At 38.7% G+C, this 18,244-nt stretch overlaps 1 protein-coding gene across 1 annotated transcript in view; it reads right to left on the minus strand.

The window, feature by feature from the left end:
* Positions 1-18,244, minus strand: part of flt4 (fms related receptor tyrosine kinase 4) — a 99,018-nt gene that overhangs the window by 34,797 nt on the left and 45,977 nt on the right. The window contains exons 5-11 of the mRNA XM_028460419.1: positions 13,573-13,712; positions 13,292-13,457; positions 10,516-10,655; positions 10,271-10,442; positions 7,127-7,244; positions 6,793-6,977; positions 806-971 (exon numbers count right to left, since the gene is read on the minus strand). Of these exons, the coding sequence (XP_028316220.1) occupies positions 806-971; positions 6,793-6,977; positions 7,127-7,244; positions 10,271-10,442; positions 10,516-10,655; positions 13,292-13,457; positions 13,573-13,712 (1,087 nt within the window). The remainder of the gene's footprint in view (positions 1-805; positions 972-6,792; positions 6,978-7,126; positions 7,245-10,270; positions 10,443-10,515; positions 10,656-13,291; positions 13,458-13,572; positions 13,713-18,244) is intronic.

Consider the following 18,244-nt stretch of genomic DNA (forward strand, 5'->3'; position numbering starts at 1 on the left):
TCATGCTGCTCCAGCTAAAGACGCTGAACGTCTGAAAACACCTGATCAGGAGAAATCTGTTATTATTTTCTTCTTCTCATCAACCAGAACTATAGATAACTATGCACTGTTTGGTAAAGAATAAAGCGACATCTATGGACAACGCAGGGTCAGAGGGAGCTTGTAAAGTTCTCGTTTGTCATTTTGAGCTGAAGCGTTCCTGTTCTGTGTTGCAGCGAGGGTGCTGCCTGCATGCACACACATTTTGCCCACATGTAAAGGTCAGAGCAGCAATAGGATGATAAATGAACCATTGGATGAAGGGTGGTGTGAAGGGGGAAATAATGGATTGATATAATAAATGGATACCCTATTAAAATACTAACTATTACAGGATAAAAGTATAGTAATGTAGTTGCATAAAGTTTACTATATTCAATGTTTTACAGCATGGATTGAATAAGAAAGAAACAGACATGGCAGTGAGGGCATATTTGTGTGTTGTACATCAAGGTCTGAGCTGGACTGTATCAGAACAAAGCATGAGGGAGGACATGAAACACAGACTTGGCTTCAGTCCTCTATTTTCTTTAATTTTTTCTTTTTTGACTTTCCTTCTCATCTTAGTTTTTTTCTACACAGAACTTTTTTTCAATCATATCTCACTCACTCTCTCTCAGTCGGTACCAATTTACATTTTCTGGCGACAGATATTGCTTCATCTACTGCAGCTCTGTGTTTGAAAAAGCCTCATCATTTCTAACACTGATTTACAAAACATACAATTCTGTCTAGGAGGGCTTGTGGAACTCAGGTTTATGCTTACATGCTGTTTTGGGTGTTGTTGAGGACACAAGGGCCCCAGGCTCGCCAGTGCCAGCTGATGTTGGGCGCAGGGAGACCGTATGCTGTGCAAGTCAGCGTCTGGCTGCTGCCGCTCGGGTACGGGCTGGAGGAATCCGCCACTTCTTTCTCATGAATCTGTGGCGGCACTGAGATAGAGGGGAAAAAAGAATAATAGAATCACTCAGGCAGCTATAATTTTTACACAGCCTATTCTTAATGGACAGACAGCGTTCTTGTTGAATTTAAAATGGAGAGCTGCCAGTTTGTCATTAGTAACAGAAACAAACCCTCTACTCCTATGATGTATAAGGTAGGAACATTAGAGAGCAGAGATCACAGCCTGATGGGAACATTATAGTGATCATCATGTCAGCCTGCCTCAGGATGAAGGAATAGAGAGAGGTTGGACTTGGAGTGTCTTTGTATTAATATTGCACTGAGTTACAGTGTGTCTCCGCAATCTATCAGCAGCTGCATTTGATCACATCAGAACAGTTTTTATCTGTGACCTATAGCTACATCACCAAGGGGAGATATGAAAGATTCCAGGGAGCAGTGAAAGCACTAGCACAGTTGCATTTTTGATAAGTAAACATCTATTACACTACCCTGAGACCCTATGAATATTAAGATACGTGTGACAACTTTCATCATCTTCTATCTTTGTTTATGTGGATCAGTATTCCTGATCATGGTACCAGGATCATTCACACTTTAAAGGCTTGGAAGAAATCTCTGTCACGTGGCTGTGCTGTTGTGTACTCCAAACACAAAGTGAAAGGGAACTTATGACAAGGGCGTGTAATGCACAAAGTCATCAGCAGGAGGTGTTGGAGAACCACCTCAAGGAGCAGAACATGGGGATTGTTTAAACTGATCCACAATCACTATATTGATCTGAATCCCCACCAACATTTTCTCTATATTACCTTCTCTATCTCATTCATTATTGTCAGAACTTATAAAATTCATATTTATTGGTTCATAATTGACCGATCTTTATGTCGTGTTGGTTCCTCAGTTACTTCACCGAGGTTCATCCACATCTGATCTGGTTTGTGCATTTCATCCTGATTTTTCATAAAAATGGGGGCGCCCAATAAATTAGACCTACTGTATTGTTATAAATGGGGATGGAAATGTTGTACAATCCTTTAAAGTGTGAATAATCATGGTACCATGATCAGGATCACTGATCCAGATGACTGCAAATATCTGGCAAAGAGGAGATTTGGTGCATGACAAAGGTTTGCACTCTCTGACATTGACGTTATCAGAATATTTAATACATTTTGGACTTGGACTTAATGTTTACTATCAACAAATAGCTCTATTGCACACATCTACTCCCTCTGTTCACTTTTATCTTAAAAGTATTTAAGGATTGGGATGTATTGTACTGTAAGTATTGTCTCTATACACTGTATGCCACCACACCGGTGCAGTGTGGCACTACACTTCTGCACAATATGAACAAAACAGCACAACCAAAAAGGCCATTTGTTTTACATCTTTCCCTCTGGAAAAAAAGACTAGATTAGTATTATTTTTTTCTTCTTGTGGGCAAGTGATGGTCACAATTATTTGCACATCATGCAAATAAGGGAAGAGGGATTATAACTAAATACAGCACCCTGGTTGGTTGTAATATTTTTGGAAGCCAATGAAAAGCCTATATTATTTTCCCCCCACCTGCCATTAGCATATATATATATAAATCAATAATAAAAAATGCAGACATGTAAAAAACAGAATAAAATCAATGGAAATATTTTTTGGAGGCCTTTAAGAATTTTTTGCCTCAGGGCCTCAGAAAAGTTCAGAATCAATCCTGAGCATCTTTAGTCCAAAGATAACACAGCAATACATCAAAGCTATTTCATAACTTCAGAAAGTGCTGCCCACGGGCTGAGTTTCCTCCAATGACTGCATGGGTTCTTTCTGGCTTCGACATTCATCACAAACATTTTCTCATTAGGGTTAATTGTTGTTTCTAAATCAGTGTAAATCTGTGCGTGGGTGATTTTCTGTCTCACCCTGTTAGTTCTGTAATAAACTGTCCATTTGCTCACAGTAAGCACAGCTGGTCAGGCCTAATGTCAGCTGGGTTTGCGTCACACACTTACTATGAGTATGAAACACAAAGCAAGGAGGATGTACCGTATTTTTCGGACTATAAGGCGCACTTAAAATCCTTTAATTTTCTCAAAAATCGACAGTGCGCCTTATCAGGTGCGCCTTATGTATGAAATTAACTACTGTGCTTCAACATACTGAACTGAAAAAGTGAGTGTATTGTTCTGTATTTTATGTGTTAAACCTGAACAATGTTGAGAGTTATTGTTAATGAGTTGAATAAAGTTTGACTTAACTGACTATTTTATTTCGCTTAATGCATCTTAATAATAATAATAATAATAATAACAAACCGGTGCGCCTTATAGTCCGAAAAATAAGGTATATATGTAACAGTAATGTAACATCTGAAATGATTTATGATAAAACAGCCCCCGTTTCACATAAACAATAAAAAAAACATTAAATATGAGCCCAGAACAAATGAGCAAACCTCTATCTGTGACTCCCTTACAGCGATGATGATACATTAATTTTTGTAGCAGCAAAAGCAATTTCATTTAATAAAACCACACAATTGAATTTCATCTCAGTCAAACAAGACAATTCTAATAAAGGCAGATGACTGCTCAACAGATATTTTTCTTTCTGTGTATAAAGACAAACATTTAAAAACTTGTACATGAGATTAATTATTCAAAAAGCATGTGAATGAACTTCTTTATAAGGCCTAAATATGTGCTATATAAGTATTCATAAAAAACATCATAAATATATTTATTATTTGCTACTTAAGCAGTAATTAAGTGTTAATGAACCGCCTCATCAGGACATATTTTTTTAAAATCATCAACGTTAATGAGATGTTTGTTGACCTCAATAGTACTTGGGTAATGGATAATAATGCCATACAAAGGCTAATGAATCATTTTAATATGCACTTATAGGTAGTTAACAACACTGGGTTTTGAATTTGTAGAAAGAGTGATTTTGTCTTTTATTTCATACTCCATGATGTGAGTTCATTACATTACAGCATATGCTACTGCAGACAATATATCTCACGTACAATCCTAGTTTGAGTTATATTTTGCTCCACCTGTTATATCACCTTTACTTTTCGGCTTATCTGGTATGGTGCTCAGCGCTTGCCTTACTCTAATGGAAATATTATTCTGATATTCAACGACTTTGGGATTATACAGGTGTTACAGGTAAACAGCATGGGAAATGGGGGACGACAAGATAAACCAAGTTAACTCATTGATTGCCATTGACGTCTAAAGATGTGAATTGTGTTTTTCGGCTGGGGTTGCTAGGAGACAGTATGACAAAGCTCTCCGGTGATTATCTAACTTGTACCATGATGTAGTGACCAACTGGTAACATGTAGGTGGCAGCAGAGCACCTTTGGATGAGAGATCACACGTGATGGGCAGAGCTCAGAGGGAGAGGAAAGGAGTTTACGAGATCGAAAATAGAGCTAAAAGAGTTGATGCTGAATTTCCCACCAGCTCACAGAAGCTCACACCCGACCTGAGCACGTGTGGAACTAAGTGGAATATTGAGAGTGTCACGATGGTGAGAGAAAACGATCAAAAAACGGGGCAAGCGCTGACACTCGGCATGTCCAGGAGGAGGAGGAAGTTGCGTGTGTGGAGAATGACGGGGGAGAGTAATAATACAGTAAGAAATCCATTCAACTCTGACCTAGATAGCAAAATATTATTATTGTTGCCATCAAAAGCCTGGTCTCAGTGTTTTTTTTGTAGTTTTATAGAAGGAAACCAATGTTGAGTTGTCCCTTAAGCAAAAAAATTGCCTCAAAGTCACAAATAGGTTTTTTCAGAAAAAGCTGTTTTTCTCAGCTTTTTGTCACAAACTGGTGATTTGTGTGAAACTTGCCTCTATTCAACTGTGGATTACAGAAGAACAAAACAAGATAGAAACAAAATAGTTTTATCTGATGAATGTAGAGAGTCTAATCTTTCAGAATCAGATCATAGTACAAAATATTTTGTGGGTCTTTAAAAATTAGTCAAAATGCTCTAAAACTGCTGGCACTGAGTGGGTAGACATTTTGAAAATGGCTGGCACTGAATGAGTTAATAACTCTTTTCTACAGTCCGCTGTCCAGTTTTCTTTGCCATTTCACTATTACGTCTCTGAAATCCCAAATGTTTTCAAAGTCGCAGGATTTCATAAAATATTGTTATTCCCAGTAATCTCTTACACTGGTGGCATGTGAAGTAGCGTCCAGGTAGAAAAATGCAGAATTTGCCTTTTAGGTTGAACTAAATCTTCACATGTTATGTAATGTAACAGTCTATTAATTGTTGTGAATGGTTAAAAATCCTTTTCCACACCCATCATGTATTAATGATTTATTACATGTTATCCTCTGATCTTTTCCTCACTGCATTGTATACTATTAATAATACATAATGACTTTATTTCTCCCACTTCAGATCAAGTCGCATCAATAACTATTACCCAAGTACTGTAAATGTCAATAAACATCTCATTAATGTAAAGTAATTCAATCATTAATGTCCTTTTTAATATGCTCATTAATGTATAGTTACTTATTACAAGCAGCTTCGGTGTGTTAATAGAATTAATAAATATATTAATGAACCTTATATATCTTCCCTAACATTTTATTGACAAACAGCTTTTAAACTCTAACATAATTTCTATGAACCAACAAAATCATATTTTTGTCATTGGATTTGAGCTGTTGCATATTTGTACATGTTTTGAGCTTCATTTAAATTGTTCTACAGTTTCACTACATACTGTATATGGAAGTACACAAAACCTTTCTGGTCGTCCTCACAGGCTGAACTTTTGAATGAAATATTCCTCTGATATTGTATTTTCATGTTCCGCGGCAGAATTGAGCTTTTTTAAATTATTTGTGCAGAGCAACACTACAATATGGCTTTAGTATGTTTCATAGCTGGAATTGCATTATGGATGATTCTAATCATCACACCGCTAAGTAGTTTGGTCTTCTCTTGTTCTGTATCTGTACCAGGGGTGGACTGGTCATCTGGCATACCGGGCCGTTGACCCGAAGTGGGCCGGTCTAGTCCAACGAGTGAGTGGAGGCAGACATGGTATCAGGTTGCCAAAATTGGTCCAAAATTGGTCCAAAAGTGGCAAAAACATGGCATAATAATAGTGTAAAGTGACTAAAAGGGGCCAAAAGCAGTCAAGAGTAGCCAAAAAATGGGCTAATAAAGAGGAACCAGGTAGCTTTAATGAGCAAAATGTGGCAAACAATAGTAAAAAATGGGCAAAAATGTGGAACAAAAAGAGCCAAAATGTAGGGAAAAAAGGAAACAAGTGGTATTTATTGGGCAAAAGTTAGATTATTTGGATGAAAAGTGGCCAAATTTGTTTTTAAAAAGGACAAAAAAAATAGGAAAAAAGGGGTATTTATTGGCAAAAGGTAGCTAAACGCTGAATAAAGTGTCAGAACTTTTTGAAAAAGGGGAACATTAGAACAAAGAAAGTTGAAAAATGGCCAAAGGAAATCGGTAAAAAAGGGTTAAAAAGTTTCCACCTTTTAAGGTTTACTAGGGTAATAATAATTAAAATTAAGACATAAAAAGCCACATGCTGAGCATCACTGACTTAATAATGGCTTCTATGTGGTGTCCGCTGATAATGTAGTGGGCTGGTCCGGACAGAAAATGCCAGGGCTGAATTTTTGTCCCAGTCCACCCCTAATCTGTGCTATCTGTTTTGTTCCCTACATTCGTAGGATGAAACCACTTTGAAAAACCTATTAATGTTAAAAGGATCGTTTGCTGTAGGAAAACTGCTTATCAACATAAAAACTGTGATTATTAGTCTACTTAACAAATCACAGTGAGCACTAACCATTGACAACAAGTGTGATGTTGAGCCGCTGCTCCAGCAGAGCATCGCTGTTTCTGAGCACCACTGTATACAGTCCAAAGTCCTCCTGAAAGACACTCTTGATCTCTAAAGCGTGATTTGGATGCATCCTCATCCTCTTCATCTTGAACTCTGGGCGCTGGTTGATGAGCTTTCCATCCTTATACCTGAACCAACACACGCATTACATTGCCACAATGAGGAATTAGCTCGAGATGTTTTTAGCTTCAGTAGATCATTGAATATTTGCCCTGCATGCCCTAAATGCTCTTAAAATGTTTTGATTAATTTAATGCTTCATAGAGTTTTGTCTTACCATTGAGTTTCAGGTGCGGGGAAGGCGGAGACATTAACTAGCAGTTTGAAAGACTTGTGTCCAGCAGTTACCTCCACCACGGGTCCAGCTCTGTAATTGAGGTTGATGAATGGCCTTTCTAGAATTAAAAAAGGGAAGACAACTTGAAGTAATTCATAGCTGAATGGCTTCTCTCTGAACATCAAATGTTCATTTTGATGTGTGTTTCTAATGATGTCTTTCTGTGGGCTTGCAATAATTTGCAATTCTCTGGACTGTAGATGAAATAGAGAGAAAGAAGGGATGACTACAATGTTAAGAATTCCGATTGATGAGAAAGAAAATGGCCCATGGGTTGCTTCAAACAAATCATTCCATCACAGCGTTTCTGGAAATCAATAAACACACATGGTTTTCTTGCTGTAGTTTGAGGAAATGAGTCATCTACCAAGTCTATAGCAATCAATCAATCAATCATCAATCAATCTTTATTTGTATAGCGCCAAATCATAACCAATGGTATCTCAAGGCACTTTACAGTAGAGCAGTCTTAAGGACGGACTCTTCATTTTATGGATACACACATATGCATATATACGTATATACACATACATATGTATCCCACACCCAACATGAATTCATCATGGCGGCAAGGAAAACCTTCTGTTAAGCAGCAGGAACCTTGTGTGGATCCCATTCCTATGATGAACAGCCATCCACGTTATGCTGTGTTGGGTGTGTGCAGAGGAAAGGGTGGAGACAGAGCCGCTGAGTCTCTGTAACTCCACACTGAGGATCCCACGGACCTGCAAGACAAAAGCCAGAAGGAGTACAGGAGCAAACACACAAGGGAAGAAGCAGACATAGAGGGAGTGTTTGAGAGAGGAATGGGACCCTCTCCGGTCCCTCTCTAACCTAAATGACCTCTCTCTTAACGCCCTCTCCAACCTCTCTCCAACCGAGCATGCCAGACCCCCCCCCCCGGCAGTCTATGCCTATTGCATCTTAATTATGAGCTATGAGCTGGTTCCTAACTAAAAGCTTTATCAAAGAGGAATGTTTTGAGCCTAACCTTAAAGGTAGAGAGGGTGTCTGCCCCCCGAACCATGGTTGGTAGATGGTTCCAGAGAAGTGGGGCCTGATAACTGAAAGCTCTTCCTCCTATACTACTTTTAGAGATGAATGGAACAACGAGTAGTCCAGCATTTTGAGAGCGTAGTGTTCTGGGGGGATTGTATGGCACTACAAGCTCCTTGAGATAGACTGGTGCCTGTCCATTTAGGGCTTTATAAGTGAGAAGAAGAATCTTGAATTCTATTCTATATTTTATGGGAAGCCAATGCAGAGAGGCTAATACAGGAGTAATGTGATCTCTTCTCCTAGTTTTAGTCAGTACACGTGCTGCAGCATTTTGAACCAGCTGAAGTGTCTTAAGCGACTTGCTCGGGCAGCCTGCTAAAAGAGAATTACAATAATCCAGTCTAGAGGTAACAAAAGCATGGACTAGTTTTTCGGCGTCGCCCTGAGACAGGATAGATCTGATTTTAGCAATGTTACGGAGATGAAAGAAGGCAGTTCTTGAAGTTTGTTTTATGTGAGAGTTGAAGGATAAGTCCTGATCAAATAGAACCCCAAGGTTTCTAACAGTTGTGCTTTGTGCCAGAGTAATGCCATCTAGGGCAGTTAGGCTAGCATAGGTTTCTCTAAGGTGTCGCGGGCCCAGTACAATGACCTCAGTCTTGTCTGAGTTGAGAAGAAGAAAATTTTGGTCCATCCAGGCCCTAATGTCCTTTAGACAGGCCTCAAGTTTAGATAGCTGATTTGTCTCACCTGACTTCATTGATACATACAGTTGGGTATCATCAGCATAGCAGTGGAAGTTAACAGAGTATTTTCTCATAACATTACCAAGGGGGATCATATAGATACAGAAGAGGATTGGACCTAGCACAGAGCCCTGAGGAACCCCGTAGCTTACTTTAGTGTACACAGAAGACTTATTATTCACGTGTACAAACTGGTACCTATCAGATAGGTAGGACTTAAACCAGTTTAGGGCAGTCCCTGTGATTCCAAGTAATTTCTCTAATCTCTCTAGTAGAATATAGTGATCTATAGTGTCAAAAGCTGCACTAAGATCTAATAAAACCAGCACTGAGAGTCGTCCTTCATCTGAAGCCCAGAGTAGATCATTAGTTACTTTAACTAAAGCAGTCTCTGTGCTGTGTTGAGCTCTAAAACCTGACTGGAAGTCCTCGAACAGGCTGTTGTTTTGAAGAAATTCACAGAGCTGAGCTGCCACAACTTTCTCAAGAATCTTTGAAATAAAAGGAAGATTAGATATAGGCCTGTAGTTTGCTAAAGTGCTGGAATCAAGAGTAGGTTTTTTGAGAAGGGGTTTGATTACAGCTACTTTAAAGGACTGTGGCACGTAGCCTATTGATAGGGATATATTTATTGTCTCCAACAAAGATGGGCAGACTAGGGGAACAACTTCTTTAAACAGCTTAGTTGGGATCGGATCTGAAAGGCAGGTCGATGGTTTGGAGGATGAAATAATAGAGTTAAGTTCCTGAAGTCCTATATGTGTGAAACAGTTTAGGTTAGGCCTATTTACATTTAATGGTACAGCAGGCCCAGGTGAAGGCAGGGAGTGGCTAATTTTATCTCTAATCTTGTGAATTTTATCATTAAAAAATGTCATAAAGTCCTCACAGCTGAGGGCTGGAGGAATCATGGGCTCAATAGAGCTCTGACTTTGTGTTAGCCTGGCTACAGTGCTGAAAAGGTACCTCGGATTATTTTTATTTTCTTCAATTAGTGAGGAATAGTATGTAGATCGACTCAATCGCTTTATTGTTGTTCTATTGTCAGTTGGTCCTTTTGTGGTGCAGACCGATCACAGCAGTGGGACCGAGTTGGGTGGACGACTAAACGGCAGTCTCACTTTCCCCTCTATGGGTTTACCACCGCATTTTGAACCCGCAGCTCCACCAGCCAAACAACCATGATGAATATGTACTGTATATGGTTTTGTTTATAAAGACAAGTTTTTTTCATGACATTTTATTGAAGTTTTTTCTGAAAAAAAAAAACATTTTTTTCTCAAAGATTAAGCCAGTTTATGTACACATGGTTGGTAAAGTGAATTGACACAATACGTACCATGAACTATGACCTGTGTTTGTTGGATCTGCGTTGTGTCCATGCTGGTGACATTGCAGCTGTAGGGGCCAGAGTCTGTCACGTTGACACTGTGTATGGTCAGAATACTCACAGCCTCTGTGGCGTGAGACAGAGATTCACGATGGGGTTTTGTTTCCACCAAGCTGTTTGTCTGGAAATACCCATTATACACAATATTATAAATACAGTTGCATTTAAACAGATTATTCTGAGATGGCTGGTACCTTTTTGCCAGGATATGACCACTGAATGTCCACCCCAGCATTGAACTCCACCAACGCTGTGCAGTTGAGGGTGAGTGGCTCCCCTACGATCAGCTCTACCGGGTCCTCAGGAAACAGCTTGACATCGTAAACCTGACTTCCTGTTCGAGGAAATAAAAAAAGGGAGGCCTGGTCGGATGGACGGTGTCAGACAGGGAGAGAGATCACGGTGACATTGTCAGCAGTTTTCCAGAGGAAGTGGCTTTCCTCTGGACAAGAGGGGCATCCTACTTTAAGGAAACTGTCCAAATCTCACATGGCCACCGTTGATTTGTCAACTTAAAATCACATTAAAATACAGCACAGTAAGGTTTTAATCAAGGTTAAGCAAAAGATGTCAAAAAGCTTTTGAAAAGCGAGGCCGCTGTTACTGTGAATGACATAATGAAAAACCTTTGCTAAAGACGGCTTAACATTGGAATGATTGTTTAAACATCCCATTAAAGTAGAAACCCACAGTGAAAATCTGCCCTGACTCAGGTGATTATTACTTTTGCAAGCAGTGGTGCAGCTACTTCTCTGCGCCTGAAGTGGAAGGTGAATAATTTCTGACAATAAAGCAAAAAGCCTCTGGGTCCCAATATATGGAACCCTTGATGTCAGTATGGTTAGTCCTTTATCAAATGTGAAAAAGCTTTTTTTTCATTTTCTTCTTTGTATCCATGGATCTCTCCTAGCCAGCCTTGACCCTGCAAAGGTTTTCTAACAGCCTTATTGAAAAAAAAGTTCAAAAACTGGAAACATCAAAACTGTGCGCGCTATAAAGTCCTGAACAATGTCCCAATTTCCAATGTGCTTGGTCCTTTTCAGGGTCGCGGGGGGTCTGCTTTTGCCTATCTCCAGCTGTCATTGTGCGCTAGGCGGGGATACACAATGGACAGGCGTACACACAGACAACCACTCAGACTCCCATTCACTCCTGCGGGCGATTTAGAGACTCCAATCAGTCATGTTTTTGTATTGTGGGAGGAAGCCAGAGAAAAACCCACCCAAGCACAGGGAGAACATGCAAACTCCACACAGAAAGGAACCATGTGTCCACCTCAGGGATTGAACCCAGGACCTTCTTGCTGTGAGGAAGATATGCTAACTATTTACTCACCGTGCGCTCCAGTTGTATATGTTCTACATTTAATTGCAAAATCACTGATCCAAAGAGGCCTGGACATTATCAAAATCTTAATAATTTTGGAATTGCTTTTCCAGCACTACCTACTGGTGATCAATTGGTGAATGATCTAAGGCTTTTCAAACATCTCAAACTTAAGGCGTTCATCAAACACTTTATAAAACTTTTTTTTTTTTTTCCAATTTTGTGGTATATTGGCTGTCCATTGATCTCCAATGAAAACGTTGCAGCCATTTGACACCTGCCTCCTGAAGCTGCAAAGTTTCAGGTCGATTAGACACTACGTCGAGGAGATATTTCCTCCACAAACACACACACAGGCACACAGATGTTCCTTGCTTTTATAGATAAAAGTTGCATCCTTTTTGGATCATGATCGCATCAATGTGTTCCTCAAGTAAGCAACTAATGTAACATGTGCATTTCCCGTCATAGCATTGTAACATCTTTGTTGCATCTTTAATTGTAGATTGGTCTAGTTTCTCTTTTCATGGCACCAGTGTTGGAGATTCATGTCAGGTGTGCATGTGTGATCAAAATTACCAATGTGCACCAAATAAAATATTCTAAGGCCCATTTGTGCACCTACAAATTGGGAATATTATAAAGGTGTACAATGGGAGTCTGCTCGTGATTGTGAGATCATTTTATTTCGTTTTTCAGCCACACGTGTGGCTGTGTTTCAGAGTAGATAAAGGTAGGGCTAAGAGGGTGGTGTGCTGGTTGCACACCAAACAGGAAATATGGAGAAATGGGAGTGAAAGAAACAAATTATTCAGGGACAAAGGTGAAAAAGATGTGAGATTTAATATTGTGGAGAGTTCCAGAGCAGAGTGTACACTGAGCCATCCATCTAATAGTCTATCCATTAGTGACATTAGATCGACCTTTTCTGTTTCACAAGATACTACAAATAGTAAATGCTAATTTAAGCTTTTCTCCCTTTTTAAAATCGAATATATATTTGTCATCAACTTCTTTTTAGCCATAATTAATCGATAACAGAACGTTCAGTGCTTAAATTAAGTAACTGTCGTGATTAAGAAGTTCTCCTTTTATTTGGTTTTCTATGTTAAAGAAGCAAACATTTATGCATTTAATGTTCAGTCATTTCATTTGAAAACTTCTTATTCGCTGAGGCTTGTTGCTTCTATTCATTTTCAGCTTCAATTAAAGTGAAATGTCAAGGCACCCCTACATTCTGTTTCTTGTGTGAGGTGGTTATGGATAATATTTAATGAAAATTGTGAGCGACAAACAAAAACCCTTGGTGCTCCTAGGGTTGTTTTTGCGAGGCTGTGCAGATCACCAAAATAGGAGCCTATATCTCTCCATTTGTTGAAAGAATAACTAAATCCCAAAAGCCACTTTTTTCTGCTGAATATAAATGTCGTTGGGTATGAAGTAGTGCTTTTGATTGATCCTGGTCCAACTCTCAACATTTTAGTCACAGTATTTCAATTTGGCATATTTAGTTGTAAAATGTCAGCGAAACCCAACTCAGGAGAAAGCAGGGGTTTGGTTACTCATTAATATTAATTGAGTTAAACTGGTGGTCTTAACATGTGGGACATTGTCAGTATTCAGTGTAGTGTCGTATGTTTTTACCTGTAGTGTGGATCAGGTAGTTTGCAGATTGGTATTCTATCCCATCCAGTGAGGTCAAACACAAAAACCCAATAAGCATTGGCACGCTGTCAATTATCTGTCTCGGAATAGACCACCCACGCTTGTTGTCCCATGTAATCCCGCTCTTCTCCAGAGGTGTAGGATACTGGAATGACACAAAGTAATTTAATATCCACACAAAAAAAAAAATGATTATGACTTTGTATGACAGCTTCCACTTGAGTAATTTAGCATGATTGTAGATGATTGTAATGGCATACTGCGTGGAGAGTGACGTTTATTTCGGGAATCGTGACCAGACAGGGCACTATGATGTGCGTTGATAAGCGGGTGATTAAAATGGTTTCCAGGCCATTTATGTTGCCCTGGCTCCGTCTCATGAGGAAGGGCTGCTCGGGGTCTGCACAGAGAGAGAGAGAGAGAGAGAGACAGAATAACCCTGGTGCACCAGCTGAGGAAATTATAGGTATTACTGAGGTAACATTATCAAAGGAGAGGTGGTTTCTTCACATTCCATAATGACCCCTGACACCACATCTTATATGAGGTTTTGTCAAGATTATCTATGCCTCAATGACTCCTTATCTTACAAATAACATCCAGCACTGCTATAACATGTCAGCTGAGTACAGCCCAATGGGCTTTAATCTTCCCACAAAAGTTCTATCATTCTACCTCAAGCAATCTATGCTGTATTTCAACCTTAACAGTTTGATGTTACCTTTTGTCGTGCCTAATTTCAAGGACTGAAGGGAGATCATGGTCATCATGACACATTTGAAGCTGGTGCATCTGAACGGCCTCACATTCTCAGAGAAGGGAAAGCACGCTATCACAGACGCTCATCTCAGTGCTGAGAGCAGTTTATATTTCAGCCCTGCGGTTGTTTAATCTCGCACAGAGTATAGGAAATAACACCATTTCATTTCTCATAACAGCACTGCTGCAGAGATTCAGCTGCAATCATTTCTTTAGGAGTGATCTAATGTTGGAGGTGCTGAAAGCATTCACTGCACATCAGGAGCACGATCTTAGGTTGTTAGGTTGTAAAGGCATTTTTGATATCCCTGAAAGTGGCTCTTTAAGGTTTAAAGGTTTACACAACACTGGAGCATCAATCTGTTCATCTAATTGAATCCACATGAGTAACCCTCTCATGCTAAAACACGCAGAGACTAATTTATGGCCATGACTTCATCTGCTTCAGAGCAGCCACCTGCAGGGCCAAAACACCAGAAACTATTTAGGCCCTTTGTCGGTGGGGATAAGCAGAGATTTAGTTAGAGTAAACTGGTTCAATGATTTTGTTTTCTTCCCATTACTTTAGAACAAGGGTGATCAACCTTTCTGAAACTGTGAGCTACTTCATAGGTATTGTACAGTCAGAAGGGCTACCAGTTATAAATGCACTTCTTAAATACTACATTTTCACCATTTCACTTTAATTAGAGGACAAGATCATAAGGAAACCTAGCATTAACTTAAAAAGGTATAGGAATAATTCAACAAATTATTGTTAAGGTTTCATTTATTCAAACAACTGTTTTAAGGGAAATTTACTTTGATCTAACATGTATCAACTGTCAACTGCCAGTCTTCCTCAGAGGCACCGTCCGCTAATCGCTTTGATGTTTTCGTGACTTCGGCTTAATAATTCCAGCAAGTTCTTTTTGTCTTCTTTTTGAATAATATGTTAAGGTTTCATTTATTCGGACGCATGTTTTTCACATCAAAGCGATCAGCAGTCAAAACATGTCAGGAGATCAAAGTAAATTTCTTGAAAGACATTTATTTCTCGTAATTTATGCAAATGTCTTATTTTCATTAAAAAAAAGTATCGAAAACCCACCTTGAGTTTAAAAAAAAAATCATTAACGTACCACTGACAATACACCAGACCCGCAATTGTTCTCACACTGTTTCAGTGAAAATAAACATTTAAAAATGGTTCATTTAATACTAAAACTTTATCAGCAGTATTTAACTCTACTAAGTAATAACTACATCTCTCATATCTAATTATCTTTGTGAGTTTGAATCCTGGAAAGTATTAAGTAGAGATTTTAGATGGAGCTCATTGATGACTAGAGCATTAATATGAGGGGAAAAAGAGAGACTTTAACTGTGCCTCAGATAGAAAAATGTGTCCAATCCTCACACTGCAGTAATTTGATCAAATCAACCTGTGACATCATTGTTTATCGATGAAGGCGTTTCAAATTAAGTTTGCTTTATCATTTTTACAAATTTCAGTGACATTTACAAGCGTTGGGAAAACTCCATGTTCTGTGAATAATGACATCATGGCCCAGTCCGCCTCCTTTGCTTCAGACCACAGGCTACGTGCTTATGGTTGATTTACGCGGGGTGGGCGTGTCAGGAGCCTGGATTGGAGAAGACGAGCAGGAGAGAGGCTCGTAACTGCTGGCGAGTAAAAAAAGCGCTCAAGTCCAGACGGGAGAATAGACCCCAATGTGAATTTTAAGATCAGGCTCCAGTAGGCCTGCAGCAGAATGAATCTCTCAATCTCTGAATGAAAGAAAATCATTTTCCACTTTAAAGGACGTCATTTTAAAATATTCAATCACTGTGAAGACGTCTTTTACATTGATAGACTCACTGATGAAGGAAAGATCAAATACTTGAACACTTCTGCCCTCACTCATTCAGGAAACTTTATTTGAATTCAATATCATCATTCATCCCCAAGTCACAATGAAAAATACCATCTCTTTTTCAATAAATCATCTAACACTAAATGTTTGACCTTCCAGCTTCACAGTTTCTTCACTTTGCTTTAGTACATGACAGGCCAATACCAGTTCTCTTGCTATTTGGATTTTCTTTATATTTCATTTACACAATCTTTTATTGGGATGAAGCAAAGAAAGAAGGAAAACCCTTCTTAGAAATGAACAGGGCCAAGTCATGGTAATTAGAAAAGTAAATGAGTGGATCATTCTGATTTTAATCAGAAGAGCGGGGTCTCTAATTTCCAACCTAGTAATCTGCCAGTTTCCAGAGTGTTCATAAGACCGACTCAGCAACTTCCAACTCTATTCATGCTGATCTGATGTTGCTTTGATATCCTATTGATATCATCAAAACGGGATATTAGCTGCAAGATTACAGTGAACCTCCCAAGGACAACATAATTAAAGCACTGGAAGTCCATGCAGCCAAACTGTGGAGTGGCACAACACTTTTTGTCAAGTATCAACAAACGTGACTTCATACCTAATCATATATGTATGTATTCTGTATTCTGCAGAAAAAGGTTCCGGGGTGTAACACTTGAACTGATGTAGGATGCACTTTATCCTATCTTTGTGAATCTAGAAAATAGACGACAGTATAACATAATCTGTGTTTCCTGGTAATGAAAATAACATTTTACAGTGTGATGTACTGTACTGTTTGCTGGCAGAGAAAATCAAAACAGACTATTTAAAGTAAACAAGGTTTAAAAGGACTTTTTTTAATCCATGAATTGTAATTACATATAATAATAATATTTTTCACTGAGTGAGTTGCAAACACACTTTAAATATTTGCCCCATTGGCAAAAATCTAAATAAATAACCAAATAACATCAGATTTTGATTAAAGAATTCCAGCAGAAAAAGTTTTAGAAGTAGAACTTCTGTTTTTAAAACTAACAACAAGAAAGCAAATGATTTCATACACTTCTTATATTGCATTTTCTTTTTACATAGCACTTTCTGATTAATCTATCAGGACATAAAAGGAGGTAAAAAAAAAACAAACAAAAAAAAAGCAGTGGCTATCCGTACGGTTGCCGTATCAATATACCGACATTCTATCCGTACGCAGCGCCCCTATTTGGCCAGCTAAGGCAATGTGATAGGTCAGTCATTGGTCAGTTTAGGTTGTGTGACTAAGACTAAACCAGGGGTCTTCAACCTTTACTCTCTAAGGAGCCATTTTGTCTAATCTTGCCTGGATTAAAACCCTTCCGGAGCCGAAAAAAAACCTCTAAATGAAGACAATACAGCGTATAAAATTCTATGCAGTTAAAATAATATCAAACAATTTTATGAGTTAATGGATTTGAAGGACGACCAAAAATAACTTGAATTTGATAACACATGATCATGTCGGTCACCACATGCTAATTGCTCATTTCTTGCAACATATCAAGCATGCATATTAAGCCGGAATGTTGGCAATTAAATAAGTCTTTCCCCACACAAATACAATCTCTATTTTCTTCCAGAATAGTCTTTTTGTTAGTTTAGTTATCTTACCAGGGATTTAAAACTTACGGTTAGCCACAGGTGCAAGGAAAGTTGATGTAGGAAGGTCATTGCACAACATGATTTATTTTTAGGTAAACCAATTGTTTTATCATCATTTTATTTGAAGTTAGTCATTAATCATCAATACACTCTGTAAGAAATAACAATTCATTAATTTAATATATCTTTTTAAAGTTACAGGGAGCCATTGCAAAAGAGTCAAAGAGCCACACGAGGCTCCAGAGCCGCATGTTGCAGACCCCTGCCCTAAACCGAACCCTAACTCTAACCCTAAACCTAACCGTAACCCTAAGATGCTACGTACGTGTACTTCGGTAACCGTACCAGTAGCACCGGGGGTTGTCCATATGGAAACCGTACAAATAGACACTTTCATAATAAAAACACCTTCCAGGGAAATGGGTTAGGGACTATTTCTTATTTTCTGTTGCCTTGTTGTAATAATGCCCATGCATTCATTTTAATTATACTTATTGGTTTGGGTCATGGCTTGTTATTTGCTGGGAATGGTGGTCCTCCTTGAATTACAAGGTTCATTTAAATGAATGTGGAGTGCTTTTTGAATACTCTGAGGTCAGGCAAAGTGTCCTCTTTTTTGTTAACTATAACATAAAGGATGGAATAAAACACGTAATATGCAGTAATTAACAGA

The sequence above is a fragment of the Gouania willdenowi genome, chromosome 10 (genome assembly GCF_900634775.1).
Source record: "Gouania willdenowi chromosome 10, fGouWil2.1, whole genome shotgun sequence".
NCBI lineage: Eukaryota > Metazoa > Chordata > Actinopteri > Blenniiformes > Gobiesocidae > Gouania > Gouania willdenowi.